At 37.9% G+C, this 20357-nt stretch overlaps 1 protein-coding gene across 2 annotated transcripts in view; it reads left to right on the top strand.

Annotated features, from left to right (window-relative positions):
* MYO6 (myosin VI) overlaps window positions 1-20357 on the top strand; it is a 116009-nt gene that overhangs the window by 60578 nt on the left and 35074 nt on the right. For both annotated transcript variants that reach the window (XM_058176110.1, XM_058176109.1), the window contains exons 12-18: window positions 1034-1178; window positions 8056-8213; window positions 10033-10124; window positions 11514-11586; window positions 14000-14127; window positions 16281-16376; window positions 18220-18393. In XM_058176110.1, the coding sequence (XP_058032093.1) occupies window positions 1034-1178; window positions 8056-8213; window positions 10033-10124; window positions 11514-11586; window positions 14000-14127; window positions 16281-16376; window positions 18220-18393 (866 nt within the window). The remainder of the gene's footprint in view (window positions 1-1033; window positions 1179-8055; window positions 8214-10032; window positions 10125-11513; window positions 11587-13999; window positions 14128-16280; window positions 16377-18219; window positions 18394-20357) is intronic.

The raw sequence follows: 20357 nt of genomic DNA, 5'->3' as shown, positions 1-20357 counted from the left end.
AAGTTTGTTCCCCTTTTATTACATGCAAGATACAGTGTGGGTTGAAGAAACAGTGGTCTCTAAATTGTACCTCAGTGGCTTGTTTTACTCCTTACTGTTTTACCCCCAAACACCTAATTTAAAATGCTGAGTGAATATTGAAACCAAGAGAAACATGTTGAATTGGAGAGATGTCTTGACAATATGGCAGGCCAGAGTGAGGTACGTTTGTAAGATGTACAAATAGAAAGAAACACAGTGGGATCCAAAGAGGATCAATGAATATCATATATCAAGCATAGCTTGATTATTTATTTGAAACCATTCTTGATGTTTTAAATATGTATTCTGCTGTTTAAGAGGAACAGGAACAGATAACACTGAGGTAATATAAAATTTTCATGACTGCTTGTGCACAGAAATGCTTTTAAATTGAATGTACGTTATACCCTGCTCTTCTTCGGAAGTTTTTAATGAAGTTTATATGTGGATTTCTGTATTTTGGGCAGAGGTTTTTCTTATTACCTGCTACTTTCTTAACTGACAGTGCTAGGAACTGAACCACAAAACACTTTAACATGTTTTCCTTGGTGATTAACGCCTTCCATTTTCCTTGGCAGAAAATTCTGCTCTAAGGTAGTCGATGCTGGCCATGTTTCTTTTCACTGGCCTGAATGCCAGTGTTGAAGGTATCCGTTAATTATGTGTAATTTCTTAGCAATTGGAGTATTCAGACAATTTTTGTGCCGTATACGTATTTTAAATACGTATATGGCACAAACAAACACCAATGTCTAGATAGATTTTATCGGCAATCATTTTTAAATTGTCTGAACACTCCCAATTGTTAAGAAGTATACATACACACGTACATTTGCATACACATATATGTACACACACACATACATACATAAAAAGGTAAAGGTAAAGGTTCCCCTCGCACATAAGTGCTAGTCATTGCCAACTCTAGCGGGCGGTGCTCATCTCCGTTTCAAAGCCGAAGAGCCAGCGCTGCCCGAATATTAGTTAACTTTTTTTTCTTTCTTTTTATCAGGTGGATGTACACTGAAAAATAAATCTGCCCAGTCTCTGGAATACTGTGCTAAATTACTCGGCTTGGATGAGGATGATCTCCGTGTGAGTTTAACCACCAGAGTCATGCTGACAACAGCAGGGGGCACCAAAGGGACGGTTATCAAGTAAGTTGCAAGAGAACAAGGAAATCTTTCTTGCTGTCCTCACCAGGTTTGCTATGACTTTTGCAACTAACGTTGTAAATATCAACTCTAAAATATCTTCTTTGAGCTGTTTTGGAATTATTGAGAGTATAAAAGAAGGGAAAGCTTCCCCTCCCCCTTCCCTGTTTGTGCCGTAAGGTAAATTGGTTTTTTTTTTTCTTAGAATAATATAATATCTGTCACCATGTAAAATATTTCCTTTCATCCCAGCGTGTGAGGGGAAAATGTATTTTGCATAATAACAATAAGGATTTCTTTTTTACCTGTTAATACTAAGCTGTCAAATATTAGTAGAAGTGAAAATGCCTTACAATGGGGCTCAGCTCAGCTTGAATCCATATCTATGTTGCAATAATAGTTTAAAAGCAAAGAACAAATGTGAAGTTCATGTTAAGAGTAGAGTCTGCATGGCGCCTAGGAGTGTTTCTGCAAATAACTTGTAAACATGCAAATAATCCACAGAACAATCCTGCTGTCAGGCTTCCTGAATGGTGAGCCATTCTTAATGGACCATAGGGTCCATTATCTTATAAGAGTGATAATTTTGTGACAACATCTTTTATTCCTTTAAGCATACAAAATTTGGCTGATGGTGTTTTGGTGGATCTTCCAGATTTCATTTTTTTGATCTTTGTTTTCTTCTCTATTACCTCTAGCTACAAAACAATAGCATTTGTATCTCCCATAACTATCTCATTCTAGCTTTTCTTTGTATAATTAAAGATTTTAAAAAAGAAAATTAAAAACCAATGCAGAATAATGTAAAGTAAGAAAAAGAAAAGAAAGAAATCAAAGTAAAGGAAAGGAAAAATAGAAAAAAGAAAAGAAAAAAGGAAGTAGCTAAAAGCTACACAAAACCAATGGGCTTCCCTTTTGTCATGTAGAATATCAAAATGGGATCCAGATTTACAAAATCAGATTCTCATTGTGAGAAAATGTTGAGAAGGAAGGAAGAGGGGTTGCAAGAAGGAGCAAGAATTATCTTGTGTCTGTTTCACTCATAGAAATGTCTTACAGAATTTTGCCCATAATGAGGAAGAAATGCCTGCAAAAAAATCCAAATATTGACAGAATGTATATATACCATGTTTTCCCGAAAATAAGACCCGGTTGGCAGCCCCGATGCCAACATTCAGAACGGTGATGGGGAGCACTGTGCAATAGCACTGACAATATTTCACTCATTATTGTTGGAACATGCCGGAGCGCCGGATAAAGATTTCTGCACCTAGAATCCTGGTTGTCTTAAGTCTTATTTCACAGAGCCATTCTGGAGCCTGACACCGATCTTATTTTGTTTTGGTTCCCAAAATAAGCACCAGGTCTTATTTTGGGGGGATGTCTTACCCACTTACCTTAGGGCCGTCGCAGCCAGGCCTCACATCCCAACACCTGTTGAGTTCCTAAGGTAAGGTGTGGGATGCATGGGGGACCCCCACCCCCACCCCTGCCCTAGCTTAATTTTTATGCATGCACCTCACGCCATTTTTGGGGTAGGGCTTATACTAGGCACACACATAAAAATCAAGCTAGGGCTTATTTTTGGAATAGTTCATACTTTTCAGGGGAACACAGTAGCTATGACTGAGAATCAGGAGTGAATGCACCTCCCCAGTGCTGCATTCTTTTAGCAGTGGCCCCTGTTTGAAGTGCCCATATTTCTTGATAAATGTTCCATGTGTATCTTTAGGTACCAATCTTTGTTAACAAACCTGTAAATGTGTATTTCAAGGCCTAAGAGAAACAACTGTAAGTCACATGAGTAGGCCTTGCTTTCTCTAAATTGCACCTCCCATAATGGGAGCTCCATAGTTATACTTTATTATTCATGTCAGTAAACACAAAACAGAAATTTCTGTTGTATTTACCTCATGCTAAGATTCTTTTGTGGGCTGTTTTGAAAAGAGAAAAACAATAGGCCTCTTTGAGGTCGATGGATGTTAGATAATCTCCCTTTCTGATGCTTCCCAAAATTGAACTGAGAGAGTGCATCTTGAATCTGCGATACTTGATGTGCAAATTTAGTTGTTTTAGGTCCAGGATAGCTCTGCTTCCTCCTGATTTCTTCTCTACTAAGAATAGAATGGAATAGAAGCCGGTCCCCTGATGAGGTAGGGGTACCAGTTTTATGGCCCTGATGGACAGCAGGTGCTGAATCTCTGCTTCCATTTGAGCCCTTTTGGTGGACTCCTTGGGAATGGAGCACTGGATGAACCTCCTTGGGGGTTCGGAGTTGAATTCGAGAGTTAGGCCTAGTGTGAGTGTCTGGAGCACCCAGGCATCGGTGGTCGTATTATGCCAAATGGAAGCGAATTTGGCGAGGCAACCGCCGATGGGATCCTGATCGGTATAGTCATTTGTTTCTGCGATAAGGCCGGAAACCGGATCCACGGAAGGGACGTCTGGCCTGTGGTTGTCTGGACCTGTCTCGGAAAGACAGGTCCAGAATTTTTCAATTTTCAATTCTTGCAGAATTGAACTTAGTCTTGCAGTTGCACACTGCTAAACATTTTAAGGTTCCCATGTATCGAGAACAGTGATTATTTTTCTGTAAATAGTGTACAAACAGTTAATTGAATGGTTGCATTCACTTTAGTTCGCAATTTTCATAGAACAGGTATCTATAGTTGCTTTCTAACTAACTACATATATCAATAAAACTTCTGCTTTTTAGCTACTGAGATATTTCTTCTGTTTTAAATTTTATCTACTATTTAATGTAAAATTAAAGTGAGTCAAATGCCTTATTTAAAAGATTGACCATTGACATGAACTTTGAGGATTATATGGCTGAGATTTTAAATGCCCCAGAAGGAGTGTAGAAAAGAACCTTCTCTCTATTTTTAAGTTAAGATTCTGTCAATGCCTATTACCATAAGATAAATCAAGAGATTATGCTTTAAAGCTATTTGTACTCTAATGAAATGCAGTTGTAGCCATTTTCTAGTAATGAGAGCTTTCACTACCTTGACCTCTTATTTTCAGTAATAGGGAGGGAGCACTGGGTCCATCATATCATGTTACTATTTCATAATTAGTAAGTACGTACGTTCTCTTCAAATACATTTCCTCAAGTTAGAGAAGACAGGCTGCCTTTGGCTCTTAATGCTGGCAGTTGCCTTACAAGCCTTCTACACTTCCTCTCCGTGCTGACCTAGAGAACAGCACACCCAGGGTTGACTTCAGTTTTCTTCAGACTGTGGTCAGCGCATCAGTTCAAATAGGATTGTGCTTTTCAGTAAGCAGGGCTTAAGGTGCCTGAAACAGTTCAGACTACCATCCTGAAAGGAGGGAAGGGCAGACAAAACAAGTTGCTGGATTCTTATTCTTTTGGTTTAGGGCAGTGCTTCCCAAATCTGGGTACGTTACCCAACATTTGGTAAAAGTGGTTTTTCTTTGGTTAATGATATGCGAACTCATCATCTAATTACAACAGGGATATTTAAGTTGACTTGTTTTTGCTACATTAGGTAGATAAGCGGTTTTGAGTAATGAAGGGCAAAGTTAGGGAAGCACTGGTTTAGGGCATAAAAATAAGGATAAACCAAATGTGCTCTCACTTAAGTGTATTCTTTCCTTATGGTTCATGTTTCAGGGACATTGACCCCTTTTTTGTAGTCTGCTGTTGCAGAGAGGAAGAAGGTAAGCATAGCACAGATTGGAGCTTCTCTAGTTCCAATCTAGTTCCTGGGATTTTAGGAAGTAGCAATGCCTTTTGTAATCCTAATTGCCTTCCCTTTGGGTGTTACCTTTTCTCTCAGAGATCCTGCTCATCATAGTAGATAGTGAGCTTAGCACATAGCCCCAGTGAGGCTAATTCAGAAAGAAGCAGTCTTATCTGAATAGGTACTGATTTAACCTAATTTGACCTCATTGGCATGGTCAAACGGTCAAACCTTAATTGCTATAGATAGGTAGTCCATGACTTACGCCCACAATTGGGAACAGAACTTCCATCACAAAACGAAGTGATTATTGATTGAGTCACATCCAACTTTACAACGTTTATTTTTTTGCTGTGGTTGATAAGCGAATCACTGTGCCTGCTAAGTGAGTCACATGGTTGTTAAGCAAAGCTGGCTTCCCCCATTGACTTTGCTCGCTGGCAGTTGACTTTTAACAAAATAAGTGGCACCGAAAATAAAATAAATTAATACATGACCCGGAAAATAAGTGGCAATTTTAAATAAATGGCTTGAATTTATGATGGTTGCAGTGTCCTGGCATTGTGTGATCACCATTTGTGACTTTCTCAGTCAACTGCCAAGCAGCTGGATTTTGATCATGTAATCATAGGGACGCTGCAATGATCATACTTGTGAGGACTGGTTGTCAATCACTTTACCATTGTAACTTCAAACGGTCACTAAAGAAATGGTCGTAAGTGGACAACTATTGTAACGTGCTCATCAAAAACAATGTAAGTTTGAAAGCAATGAATGTGGGCTCATCAGCCTGTTAGAACTGAAAATAAAGTGAACTGATCTCTGGCAGTAATCTTTTATGGGTCTCCTGGAAGCATTCTGGAGGCCCTTCAAGGTGCTTTTGAAAATATTATCTAGGAAACATTTACTTCATTCCTCAATGAAACTTTTTTGGGACAGTGTATCTTTCCAGCTTTTTCTTCCTACTCTTTCAAGTTGCTCTTCTGGATTCAGCACAAACTTTTCTACTTCTTTTTCATGTCGTTCCAATATTGCTGGTTCCATCTTTTTCTCTCTCTGCAACTTTTACCTCATCTGTCAGATGTGAACTGAAATCCTTGTGGGATTATGCGTCGCAAAATTTCTGTCTTGTCAATGATGTCTTAATGTCACGTACTATTGCATCCATATGTTTTATTTTTTCTTTAAAAAGCCACGTTTCACCTTACATAATTGGTTTCACAGAAATAGATTTTTTTTAAAAAAAAAAGTGGCATTGAAAAATAAGAAGAAATGTTCTTTAAAATAAATGGCACTTTAAATAAATGGCACTGAAATACCATTTCAACATTGCTGAAAAATCAGCAAAATCAGCACTGCAGAAGAAAATCAGTATCATTAGTACTGAAAAACAATGCTAATGCTAGGAGATATAACAGTGACTAACACATCATTTTCTGCTATTTTTAGTTTTTCATAAAAAAGAATGAATTTATTTGATTTAGTTTTTTCAAATTTCCAGGGAAGCTAGAAATAAAATGAGCAACTTTAAAAAAAGAGAACGAAAAAAAACATCATGTTTCTTCCTTCTGAGTGGCCTTGATAAGCTATATATACCATCTTTTTTCTCTCTCTCATCCCACCCACTTTCTTTCTACACACACACATATACACTACACAGAGACTGGATATATGAGAAAGTTCTATTTACATAAACTTTGTAGCCCAGTTCTTACAATGGTAGCCATACTTTTCCACAGTTCTTCTGCAACTGCTGAACGGAATAACGGAAGGACCTTGGAGGTCTTCTAGTCCAACTCCCTGCTCAGGCAGGAAACCCTATAGCATTTCAGACAAATGGTTGTCCAATCTCTTCTTAAAATCTTCCAGTCTTGGAGTATCCACAAGTCATTCAGGATGGTGTGAACATGCATGGTGTTGTGACCCAGGTTCCTGGACTCGGACTCCTGGAGGATGATGATTCAGAGAGTGAGGAGGAGGAGCTGGCAAGGCCTGCTTCCCCTGGGCCCTCTCTCTCCCTGGCACTGACCCAGGAGGAGGAGGAGGGGCTGGCAAGGCCTGATTCCCCCGGGCCTTCTTCTGATTTGGCAACGCCCCAAGAACAATCTTGGCTCGATGCGAGACTGCGCAGACATGACCGGCGCGCACAGCAGAGGAGTCTTTGGGACAGGGTCAGGGAATGATGAGTCACAGAGCGACACCCACAGCAGGAGGCGGAGCTTCCTGGCTTTTTGTGTTGGATAAAGCAGTCAATTTGTGCGGGCAAACTGTTTCATGGATGGATGAATCTGTTCGTGAGTGACTCGTGCTTTATCTATAATTTTCTGGTTATCTCCAGGGATTTTGGCAGGCGCGTGGGGAGACGTGGCCAGAACACCTCTGTGCCAGAAGGAATCCAGCCAAGTGTAAATAAACTTGAAAAAGGCCTTTGACTGACTTTTCGTTGGGAGTGGTGGGAGGGGGAAACAGAACACATGGCCAGTGTGGCATTGGTACTTTGCATAAAACCAGCCTGGTCATAAAACCAGCAGACCTCTATGTTTTATGGACTTCTCTTATGTTCAACTCTCTGAATCTAGCTGGACCAATTTTGATCTCCCTGGCATGTGTTTTATGGAAATGCATTCAAATTCCATTATATAGGATTTGGCCTGAACTGATTCAAACATCGAGAATGAATCAAACTGATTTTCCAAATTGATTGGGACACTCAATTCAATCTGATTTGCACACCTTTAATATGTTACCCTCTGCATATAGCATACTTCCAGTTGTATGATTATGGTTATGCTCTAGTGAACAATTTGGTATTGTTTAGTCTGTTTTATTACTATATAACTTCATCGGGAACTTGGTTGACTAATATTGTAGCAATTTTGCTGCTCTCTGACATATTGCTAAGGTTTCTTAGGTTGGTGTCTAACAAAGACAAGACCTTCCATTAGCTTCTCATGGAATTCTTCCCTTATAGTTTCACTGTTTTTCTTCTGTTGTTTAGGAGGAAGTTTGTCATCTGCCAACACTTCTATTGCAGGAATCCCATATGATTATATTTAATGCTTTCTATTAAATATTTAGTTTATTTAAATTTTGAGCATATTATTGTAATTTTCCTTGTTGTCCCCACAAATATGGAACAAATTGATAGTAATTATACTTTTTTCCCCCTCCAGGGTTCCATTAAAAGTAGAACAAGCAAATAATGCACGTGATGCTTTGGCAAAAACTGTCTATAGTCACCTCTTTGACCATGTGGTCAACAGGGTAAATCAATGTTTCCCATTTGAGACGTCGTCTTTTTTCATTGGTGTTCTGGATATTGCAGGTTTTGGTAAGTGTTTTACCTTTTAACTATTCAGACCGTGTGCTTTTCATGTTTATAATTTCTTACGACAAGAAATCCTGGACATGGAATGACAAAATTTGAGAGCCTGTTGTATGTAGCAATTAAAATATTAGTGCAGGATTAGAAATCAGAAGACCATGAGATCTAGTCCTCCCTTCAGCATCTGGGTGACTTTGGACCTGTCATTTTCTCTTAGCCCTGCCATCCACATAGAGTTGTAGTTGTGGTGGCAATAGGACAGAGGAGCATTATGTACAATATCTTGAGATCTACAAATAATGGTAGGTACTAATCTAATAATAATAAAAATAATAATGATTTGTCCAAAATGATTTGACTTAAAATGTGAGTCTGACGTGCACTTCGTAGCCAGCCAAACTCATCAGTTTGCAAATGCCTAGATATTTTAGAGATATTTTCTTAAACCCACTTTATTTTATTTTTTATCTGTTCTAAATGGAGTGCACTTGAGAACAACATTGTGAGCAAAATAGGCAGCCCAGTTCTCTCAATGTCTGCAGCCAACAGCCTCCTGCTAATTATACACTGTTGCTAGTGGCTGGGAAATTAGTGGGCTTCTTTCTACTATTGTTTGGCCACTGTGAAAACTGACTGTTGGACTAGATGGGCAAGAAGCCTGATCCAGCAGGACAACGCTTATGTACATACACTTATTTTTGTTTTGGTGTGTGTTGCTTATTGTCTGGACATTTTAAGCCTTAAAGAATTTCAAGGTATCAGCCAATAGTTCTAATAAAGAATCCATTCATTTTTGCTTCTCATTAAGGCTCCCCCCCCCCAACTCCCAGCAATATGAAAATGGTGGAAAAGTACCCTTTTCATTTAATTCAGGGAATTCTAGCTGCACATATTTTCATGTTTGCTAGAGAGAGATTTTGCTCTTGATTATCTTTCCTAATTTCTTAATATCCTAGTATCTCTTGGTTCTGCAATTCCCAGAATTGCCAATGGACAGGATGCAATTTATCCTATGTAATAGTAGCAGCTACTGTGTAAAATAGATACCAGCTAATTTCAGACTTCCAAAAACTATTTTTTTTAAAAAGTTGGAATGTACCAGATTGCTAAACCCAAAGCTCTCTTTGCTTCAAAGTAATCATTGTGATATAATAAAATCAGAATCAGAATAGAGCTGGAAGGGACCTTAGAGGTCTTCTAGTCCAGCACCCTGCTCAAGCAGGAGATCCTATACCATTTCAGGCAAGTGACTGTCCAGTCTCTTCTGAAAAACCTCTAGTGATGAAGCACCCAGAATGCCTGAAGGCAAGCTGTTCAATTGGTTAATTGTCCTCACTGTTAAGAAGTTTCTCCTTAATTCCAGTTGCTTCTCTCCTTGATTAGTTTCCATCCATTGTTTCTTGTCCTGTCTGATGCTTTGGAAAATAAATTGACCCCCTCTTCTTTGTGGCAGCCTCTCAAATACTGGAATACTGCTATCATGTCCCCCATAGATAGTTGCTATTATTTAAATTACTGGCTGCCGGAAACCCTTCTTGGCCTGCAGCAAATTGAGAGATCTACCTGTGCCTCTAGATCAGGGCTGCCAAAATCCCGGCCCACAGGCCAAATGTGTCACTCGCTGGCCACTCCCACGCCCGGTTTAGCAAAGGGGAAAAAAAGTCCTGACACATCGTATGATGCCACCGTGACAGCATGACTTTGACACCCCTGCTGTAGATCTACCTTCTGCCCATCTCGGTGTAGAAGGCCTGATTGTGGAATGCTGTTCTACAATGGACCATGACATAATGCGTCTAAAGCTGTTCACCATTTTGTTTTGCAGAATATTTTGAACACAACAGCTTTGAACAGTTTTGCATTAATTACTGTAATGAGAAGCTACAGCAATTCTTTAATGAAAGGATCCTTAAAGAGGTAATGTAGAACATGCCAAGCTATCAGGACGTTCAGCAAAGAAACCAGATATGCTATCCTAATTATGTGTTGATTTTTCTCTTAATCTTGGTCAGCTTCACGTATTATATACAGCAATGTCAGTCATCTCCAGCTTCACATATTATATACAGACGTCAGTCATCTCCAGAACAATCCCACATGGCATGCTGCTCTATCCAGTTCTTGACACTAAAACACATGCTGTATTTTGTGACATACCCAACTTAGCTTGACTTTTCGGCTAGGCAGAACACTCATAGGTCCAGTTTGGCTAGAGTAGAATCTTTTTTGTGGACAAAGACAAAGACATACGGCGCAATTGACTTCTCCCTGGTAATGAGAAGATGAAAGTGACTTTTATAGCCATGGGATTAAAACTCCTGGCTTCTTCCTTCCCTAATTTATGGATACTTGGCAGAGCATAATTTGCTGGGTGGCTTTGAAGACAAGTGGCTGTCGTGTTTTTACATAATGGCCATCTTCAGCCTGGAAATCATTGATTCTGGTTTTAGTCTTTTACAGCACAGTTCTTGCAGCATTCTTTTTCTTCTTATGTGGTGACTTGAAAACTCTTACGTGAACACTTGTTGAGGATTTATGTCTAAATCGGTGTAATTATTATCCAGTGGCATTTAGAGCTTATGTGGCATGCTTGCAAAGTCCTTGGAAACTTGAAAGTGACAATATTCTATTACACACTACAACAAGGAGTGCTATGTTGTTCTACCATTAACACTGAAAAAGATCAATTTTATTCATATCTCTGAAGGCAGAGTGTGTTCATGATCCCTAATGTCCAGAAAAGAATAAACATATCAAACAGGAATATTCATGGCTTCAGAAAAATATGAAGCTTTTTTCTTGAAGAAGCCTGATTTTGTATTTAAAACAACTTCCTTGATTTTCAAAAACACAAGATTAAAAAAATAAGCAAATGAGAAAAAAATCTAAAGAAAAAAGATACGAAAAAGAAAAAAAAAACCAAGAAAGAGAGAAGATAGAGGTACCAAAAAATAATAAGAAGAAGAAAAATGGAAAAAGAATGATTTCAGATCATTTCTTTCTTTGGTACAGATATGGATTTTTTTAAAAAAAAATAAGCTTGAGTTTTTCAAAACAAGTTCCAGATATTTCAGTTTTGGAGTTTTATGTTCCCAAAGTCAAATTGCTTACCACGCTAAAATACCTCATTACAGCATCAGAATGACAAGTTCTTTTTGAGTGGGATCAGCTTCATTGGAAATAAGTCACATTGAGTCAGAAGAATAGCAGTGCTATTAATGTAATCTGACATCTCAGGCATGGGTGCTTAACCCCATTGTACATGGTATGATCAGACAGGTTATTATAATTCTGTTTTTCTTACAGGAACAAGAACTTTATCAAAAAGAAGGTTTAGGTGTTAATGAAGTACATTATGTGGATAACCAGGACTGTATAGGTATGTAAGTTGAGTACTGGCATAAGATTTATATGCAAAAGCTCTATTGATTATGGCTTCTGTTAAACTATGTAGAACTATATCCAGTTTGGGGTTTTTTCCTTATTCTTTAAAGCAATTAGGAACAATGACTTGGGGAAACGTTACCTTCCCCCAGGTTAAATTTCCTGTACTTTGAAAGTAAATACTGTAATTTATACCTTCTGGATTTAACAAAAAAATCTATATTTTGTGGCTGGAATAGTTGGGGAAGAGAAACTGTGGAAAAGTATTTTTTAAGTTGGATAGAAACATTTTAATGTTTCAACTTGAGTCTTCCCACTAAAACAGCTTGGGTCCAAATTTGAAGCTGGTTAATTAGCCTGTGCCATTCATCTCAGTAATAGAGAGTTCATTTTAGAGTGTATTAAACACTGGTTAGTTGGACAAGTCATATTTTCACAGCCTTAAAAATCATGTTTACACGAAGAAAAGTGAACTGGAAGGTTCACTTGCTTTGTTAACCTGATGCTCTTTCAGGTAGAAAGCAGAAAAAAGGTTACCGTATATACTCGAATATAAGCCGATCCGAGTATAAGCCGAGGTCCCCAATTTTACCCCAAAAACTGGGGTAAACTGGGGACTCGAGTATAAGCCGAGGGTGGGAAATGAGGCACCTACTGGTTGGGGAAACCCTCCCTCCCTCAGCTGAGAAGGCTGGCGGCTCCCCCGCCCCGCCCTCTCACTGCACCGGCAGGGCTTCAGTCCGGTAAAATGTGAAAAAAAGAAAAAAAAAAAACTCGAGTATAAGCCGTATATACTCGAGTATAAGCCGAGGGGCTTAAAAAAAAAAAAACTCGAGTATAAGCCGTATAGACCCGAGTATAAGCCGAGGGGACGTTTTTCAGCACAAAAAATGTGCTGAAAAACTCGGCTTATACTCGAGTATATACGGTACTTTTTATGACTTTCTACCTGTAACCCCAGCTGTACTTCCCATGGTTCTTCCCCCACACCTTCGAAAACATACATTTTGTGGCAAAGTAGGTGTCAAATTCAAGAATGGGGTTATTTAGTGGGATCTGAGAAGTGTGCCTTCTCCCTTTCTCTGCCTGCTCTGCGGAACAAAATATCTGTTTGAGCTTTGGATGTCCCTGTCCCTGTTAGCTTTCTTCTAATGCATTATTTTTCATATCATTTAATAATTAAATAATTTATATGGCCATACATTATATAGAACAAGAGTTGGAAGGGACTTTGGGCATCTCCTAGTCCAATCTCTTGCTCAGGCAGGAAACCATATACCATTTCAGACAAATGGTTGTCCAGTCTCTTCTTAAAAACTTCTATTGTTGGAGCATTCACAGAGCATTCATTTCGGAGGCAAGCTTGTTCCACTGATTAATTGTTGGCTATCCATCCTGCAGATATGACCCTGGGCAGCTAACGAAAAATAAAAAAAATCCCAGGAAAAAAAGTCAACAAAACATTAAAAAAAGTGCTGAGAATAAACCAGGAAAACCTATAGTAACATTTCATAGGTAATCTACCTCCCAACTTTGCTCCATATTCTGGAGTACATTCAGGTCTTCAGTGCATTATGAAAAGCTGGCAGGATCAGCCAATTCCATATTATCTTGGGATGTACCTGAGGACAGGCAGAAAATCCCACTTCCTAGATCCCACTCTTTACTTGAGGAGACCTGGAGCATGTCCCTCCTTTTGGACTATCAATCAAAGTGAAGCAGTCTTACATGTAAGACTGCTGGTCCTGTGCCAGAAAGAGCTTTATAGGTGGCCACCAACATCTTGAATGCCTTCTGGAAATACACTCAGACTCATGAAATTAATACTTGGCTTTTTCCTGGGACCAAGGAGTTTAGTGAGTCCATTGTTCTGGATATTGTGGATGTGAATATATGTATTGCCCTAGGCACAATGTGTAGGGGGGAAGGGTTAATATATTTTGTTATTAATTTAAATTGTTGTTCATCCTACAGTAATAAGTCAAGAACCTTCTTGCTCTCAACATGGATGTATTTCTTGATTACTTTTATTCTAGTATATTCATAAAATGTTTATACAAATATTTCTGTATTTGATTTTATCATAATTTTTTGTTCTTTTAAAGAATATTTGTAAACACTTTCGAATAACAGTAGAAACATGGGTATTAAATCATAACAGCATATTAATGTGGTTGAGAATTTTGTTTAAATTGCAGCCACTCCAATAACTTGCAATCATTCACATTTTAAATAATTTAATTTCAAATAGTCATACTGCATCTCTCTTGTTAGTCTGAGATTTTTATGGGATATAGAAAGTCTAACATTAATAGGATGCAGGCAAGTATTTTCTTATTTGGTTAAGTTAGATTTTTATCATTGCATATTATTTATGAAATAGCCTGTGTTTTTTATCATTCAAACAGATTTGATTGAAGGAAAATTGATAGGAATTCTTGATATTTTGGATGAAGAAAATCGCCTTCCACAGCCAAGTGATCAACATTTTGCTTCAATGGTTCATCAGAAACAAAAACAACATTTCAGGCTATCAGTAAGTTTATTTTTTTCAATTTAGATTGGTTGATCCCCAAATGAATCAGCTTATATAAACAATTGTTTGCCTGAGATTGGCTTGTTTCTTTATTGCATTCTATCAGCTTCCCTTTAACTCAGATGCACACATTCCAAGGATTGCATGACTACCTTGTGATTCCAGAAAAAGGCCATGCTGTCTTTAAGGAGGTAAAGATAAGTGCAACAAGTGCATTCACAAGTGCAAATACTCGTTTCAAAACCAGATGGCTACCCTTCACTAATAGAGACGATGACTGTGGTAGGGAGACAGTGAAAGTGGAAAATCAGTTCAGTTTGGTGAAGTCCCTGAAATAAGGATTTTGTGAGGTCTTGATGAACAAGCCACTCTAGTTTTGAAATTACTTGCTTTGTGGCATTCAGTGCCACAGTTCCTAAAATAAAATTTGTGACACGTTCTTTAGATACCCTACCCTACCCATGTGGCACAAGAGTTGATGCCAATCATGTTGTGTACAATCAAGGGTAGATTGGCATTTTTCAACCAAAATAACACCATAGTTTGGGTCAGTGTTTTTTAAAAACTTTTTTAGCTTTATAATGTGTGGACTTCAGTTTCTGGAGTTGTCAAGTTTGAAAAACACTGGTTTAGGTGTTGGACTAGGACTGGTAATAACCAAATAGAAATCTACCTTCAATAATGGAAACACCATAAGTGATTTTGGGCCAGTCCAATCTTCTTCACTTTTTTGGTGTGTGTGTGTTTGTGGATAAAACAAAGAGGAACCCCTTCAATCTTGAATCCCTGGAGAAGAGATGGAGTATCAGTCTAAATATCAGATAAGAAATACAATTTGGAGCCTGTATGGCAGTCTTTCCAGTGAGAAATATTTGGGATAGAACTTTTCTCTGTATGTTTACAGGAAAACATACTTGAATATAGAATAGAATAGAATAGAATTTTTATTGGCCAAGTGTGATTGGACACACAAGGAATTTGTCTTGGTGCATACACTCTCAGTGTACATAAAAGAAAAGATATCTTCATCAAGGTACAACATTTACCACACAAATGATGGTCATAGGGTACAAAATTAACACTTAATGATACAACACTTAATGATAATCATAGGGTACAAATAAGCAATCAGGAACAATCAATATCAATATAAATCATAAGGATTACCAGCAACAAATTTACAGTCACAGTCATAAGTGGAAAGAGATTGGTGATGGGAACGATGAGAATATTTAGATATGTAGTGGTTAAAGAAAGAGGAGTTTGAGGTTCAAGTCCATCCTTGCTGGATGACTTTTAGCTAGTCGTTCTCTCTCAGTCTAGTCTAACAGAGAGCTATTGTGGCATTTAAAAGAAGGGAGATTCCCATGTAAGCCATGCTGAGCTGCTAGACTAAAAAGCAGAGTAGAAGTCCAATGCATCAGTAATAAATAAATCTTTATTTGAAAGGGCTGTGACCAAGCATTGAGTGGCCCTACGTCTTTATGTCTAAAAATGTCATCATTGAATACAAACTGCAAAATCCATTGTGGATTAGGTGAAATTACAGATTTTTTTAAAAAAAAGTCAGCTAGATGTGATTCTTTAGGATCTTTGTATCCCTACCTCCAAGAAAATGGCAGGAAACAGCAATTGTGATGGCAATATAGTTACCATTATTTATTACATATGTCCCATCCAAAGATGGTGCTCTGTAGGGTTGCTTTCAAAAGGTTCACCAGAAGTTATATATAGTGTAAAATGTGGGTGCAAACTGATGACTTGAGTAGATTGCGGTACAACTGATTTTGAATTAATTCCAGTGGCTTATTTCTAAATTCATTTAAATTACTGATCTTTTTAATGCTTAGAGCCTAAACTGCCAGGTAACAGGTTGTTAGAAGATCTGCCTTGTTCCACATACCTGATCTGTTTGTTAAAAGATCTTAAAGATTTCTTTCCCTTTTTACATATTCAAGCTAGTGCGATTTAACAATATTAACTAAGAGCCAGTTGAGACCGTTTTAACCAGTATATTGCCACAGGATGACCTTGCTTCTGGATTTTCTTCACAATAAAATTTTCTTTAAGTCTCATTGGTGTTTGTTGTGAGTTCTTGCAGCATTTTTTTTACATCCGTATATATCTTAAATGATATTTCTTTTTCACCTCAGATACCCAGGAAGTCTAAATTGGCTGTTCATCGAAATGTTCGTGATGATGAGGGATTTATTGTCAGACATTTTGCAGGAGCAGTTTGCTATGAGACGGTAAATTAATGCTGTTGCTCGTTCTTTAATTTTTTTTTTAAAGAAAAGTGTTAATCAACGATTTGTTATTTTTATGGATATTCTATAAAAAAGAATATTATATTATATAGAAGAGCCAAGGTGGCGCAGTGGTTAGAGTGCAGTACTGCAGGCTACTTCAGCTGACTGCTAGCTGCAGTTCAGCAGTTCAAATCTCACTGGCTCACATCTTTCCGAGGTGGGTAAAATGAGGACCCAGATTGTTGGAAACAATATGCTGACTCTGTAAACTGCTTAGAGAGGGCTGTAAAAGCACTATGAAGTGGTATATAAGTGCTTTTGCTATTGTTATAAATGTTTGTTTTAATATGTTAAATTCTCCCTTTACAACGAACATTTAGTATTACAGAGCAGTTACTGTCCATAAAATATGTAGCATCATACTGAAGGACAATTCGGCGATCCCTCTGGGAATTAATTCACAAATAAATAGGTCATCTAAAAGCATAGACTTTTAAGGGAACTCATACTTGCTTTTTCAAGGCAAAAAGAAAGTGAACAATGTGAGCCTTCACAAATGTATGGCCATCACTTAGAGCTCCTGTTTCTTACACATTTCAGTTTCTGCTCAGAAACACAGAGATAACCTAAGAACCATCCATTCTCCAAGTAATAACAGGACAGGTAGTCCTTGACTTAACGGCCATTTGTTTAGTGTCTGTTCAAAGTTACGACAGCACTGGGAAAAAAAATGACTGTTTTTCACATGACTATTGAAGCATCCCCCATGGCCACATGATCAAAATTTGGACGCTTGGCAACTTGCAAGTATGTGTGACAGTTGCAGTGTCCCAGGGTCATGCGGTCACCTTGTGTGACCTCTGACAAGCAAAGCCAATGGAGAAGCCAGATTCACTTAACAGCCATGTTATTAACTTAACTGCAGTGAGTCAATTGTTGCAAGAATGGTTGTAATATGAGACAAAACTTGTTTAACAACTATCTTGCTTAACAACAAAAATGTTGGGCTCTATTATGGTTGCATGTCGAAGACTACTGGTATGTGTGAGAGTGATAGCAAATACTTGTTTCTTCGGTTTATTATAACAATTCACCAGAAATAAAAAAAATTAGTTAACTTTAGCTGGTAGTCACAGGGTTTTCTTTATCAAGGCAATAAATTTGTTCATTAGGAGTAATACCATTTCAATATATAATTGTTTTAGGAAAAGTAACATTTTGGAGAATAATACCTGAAAATATTGTAGGAGTAAAACCAAGTTAATATATTGTAGCCAAAAAAAAATAATCAAAAAGAGTCAAGCAGCCCCTTTGAAAACTAACAATTTTTTTTGTAAAGTTTAAGCTTTTGTGAGCGGTAGCTCACTTCCTCAGATACAGGGATTGGCTGACAGATGTAAGGTTTAAACTGGTGACACAGAGAAAAAAGGAAAGCAAGACAGTGTGGTTAATCAGTGTGGACAGATGAAAGTTATGCAAGTTAGTGCTATTGCAATTCAAGTGCCTTACCAATTAACAATTGTATTAAAATCCGATAGGGTTTGTTCAGGCCTTCTGAGATAGCCCCAAACCTGTTGATGCTTAGGAATCTTCCATGGAGTGATGTTTATTTGTCCCAAAACTGCTACTTGAAAATAGAGCTGGTCATGCTTCCATGACCAGAGCTTCCATACTGGGAAAAAAAATTGCAGAGGTTTTACAGCATTGCTTTTAGAAAGACTTGGTTGTTGCCGATCTTTTTCATATGTTCTTGCTTTAATTCCTCTATATATATATATGATCTACAGGGAGCTCGGATTTGGATGCTCTCCTGAGTGACTTAAATGCTTCTGATTTTCCTCAGACCCAGTTTGTGGAGAAAAACAACGATGCTTTGCATATGTCTCTGGAATCCCTTATATGTGAATCCAAAGATAAATTTATCCGACTACTTTTTGAGTCCAACACTAACAACAATAAGGATACTAAGCAAAAAGCAGGAAAACTAAGTTTTATCAGCGTGGGCAACAAATTCAAGGTATGGCTTTAATAGTCCTATAAAGTAATCCACACATGATAATGGGTTCAGTATCTTTCCACTATCCTTTGTAGCAGGGGTGCTATTCAGCAGGTTCTGACAGGTTCTGGAGAACTGGTAGCGGAAATTTTGAGTAGTTTGGAGAATTGGCAAATACCACCTCTGGCTGGCCCCAGAGTGGGGAGGGAATGGAGTTTTTGCAGTATCCTTCCCCCAGGAGTGGGGAGGGAATGGGGATTTTGCAGTATCCTTCCCCCAGGAGTGGGGGGGAATGGGGATTTTGCAGTATCCTTCCCTTACCACGCCCACCAAGCCACGCCCACAGAACCGGTAGTAAAAAAAAATTGAATTCCACCACTGTTTTGTAGCATCTGGAGACCTCTTCCTTATAGTAGGAGATGTTAATGCTTTAACAAGTTTTCTACAGACTCTACAGATTTGGGGAGCCTTGCTTTTTGGAAACATTGCAGCTGTTATTTACTTTGCTGGATCAAATTGTAATAGTTACTTCATGTATGCCTACCATTATTCTTTGATCATCTTTTATGACTTATGAACAAAGGAAATTGTTTCCACATTATCTTTTATAATAATGTTATCTCATATTTCCAATTGTTGGATTTTCCTATTGTCTCTTTACTTATTTTTCCATGCAGCGCATGGAACTATTCAAGTTCTCCTTGGAAATTTTAAACCAAAAATTCAAATAAAAATTTCCTATGGCTTAAATCCAGTACACGTAGAAGCAACTAGGCAGACAAGCAAAACACCAACCTATCTATATATACCTAACAATTAAGATATACAGTAATTAAATTAAGAATGCTAACAATGCTCTTAATTTTTATGCTACAGAAATCATTATCCACCATGTTGTAAAAGCAAAATTTGCAAACATGATATCTAACATAAAATTCTTATCCACTAAAACAAAAACTTCATTAACATCTTCTGTCCAGGCTTTAGTTGCTGCTAAGGAAGGAAAACCCAAGGTGTTGTTGTTTTTTTCAAAAGGGAAGTGGACTTTCTTGGTTTTTTTCTTTTGAAAATGTTTCACTTCTCATCCAGAACTGAAGAAGCTTCTTGGATGAGAAGCGAAACGTTTTCAAAAGGAAAAAACCAAGGAAGTCCACCTGCCTTTAAAAAAAAAAAAGCACCTTTGGGACAACCATGACCTGGATGATTGAGAATCTCCATAGATACTTAAGGAAGGAAAAGTTAGTTTGCACCATAAATCTGAATCAAATTCAGAGTGTGTCTGAGTGATTGGTTCAGCCCACCTGTACCACCTGTGCATAAGCAGTGCTATAGGAATTTTAGCAGACAAATAGCAGGCGGTTTTTGTACATGCCTTGTACTTCTTAAGAGGTTGCTATGTCTATGCTGCATGCTTCAGAGAAATGAGCAATCCTCACGGACTCTGTTAATAAATACCTCAGCAGTAGAATCACACAAATGACAGAGGCTGTGGAGAACAATTGTTTTGCCATGGCCAAATGGAATAGGTTCAATTTCAAAAGCTTTTCTCTCTGCTATACTGTTACATTGTATACTTTTGAAGTGGCCCTGATTAACTTGTAGGGGATGTTCCTTTTAAATAGTGAATGCTGTCTGTGAAAGTGAAACATGACCAATTGTTCTAATGCAATGAGAAGGAAAAAGAAAAAAGAAAAACACTCTTGCTTTTTAAGAGGAAAACAATCTCAGGGCACCAGGAATTTGTTTTCTTTCTTTTTCCTAACTAAAGAGTCTGATACTTTTTTAATTTTTATTCCTTTGTTATGAGCTGTAAATCTGGCTTCTGGCTGTCTTCTGTTCTTAATATGTTAAGCCAGTGCTTCCCAAACATTTTCCTTCAGTACCCAAAACTGCTTATCGGAAAGTCTTTTTTTCCAATTTAGGTAAAACACTTCAAGTCACTTTAAATGTCCCTATCGTGATTGATTAATGGATTTGTGTGTAAT

This window comes from Ahaetulla prasina, chromosome 1 (assembly GCF_028640845.1).
Source record: "Ahaetulla prasina isolate Xishuangbanna chromosome 1, ASM2864084v1, whole genome shotgun sequence".
NCBI classification, from domain to species: Eukaryota; Metazoa; Chordata; class Lepidosauria; order Squamata; family Colubridae; genus Ahaetulla; species Ahaetulla prasina.
Note: the sequence above shows the minus strand (reverse complement) of the source record. Positions and strands in the feature narration are given on the sequence as shown.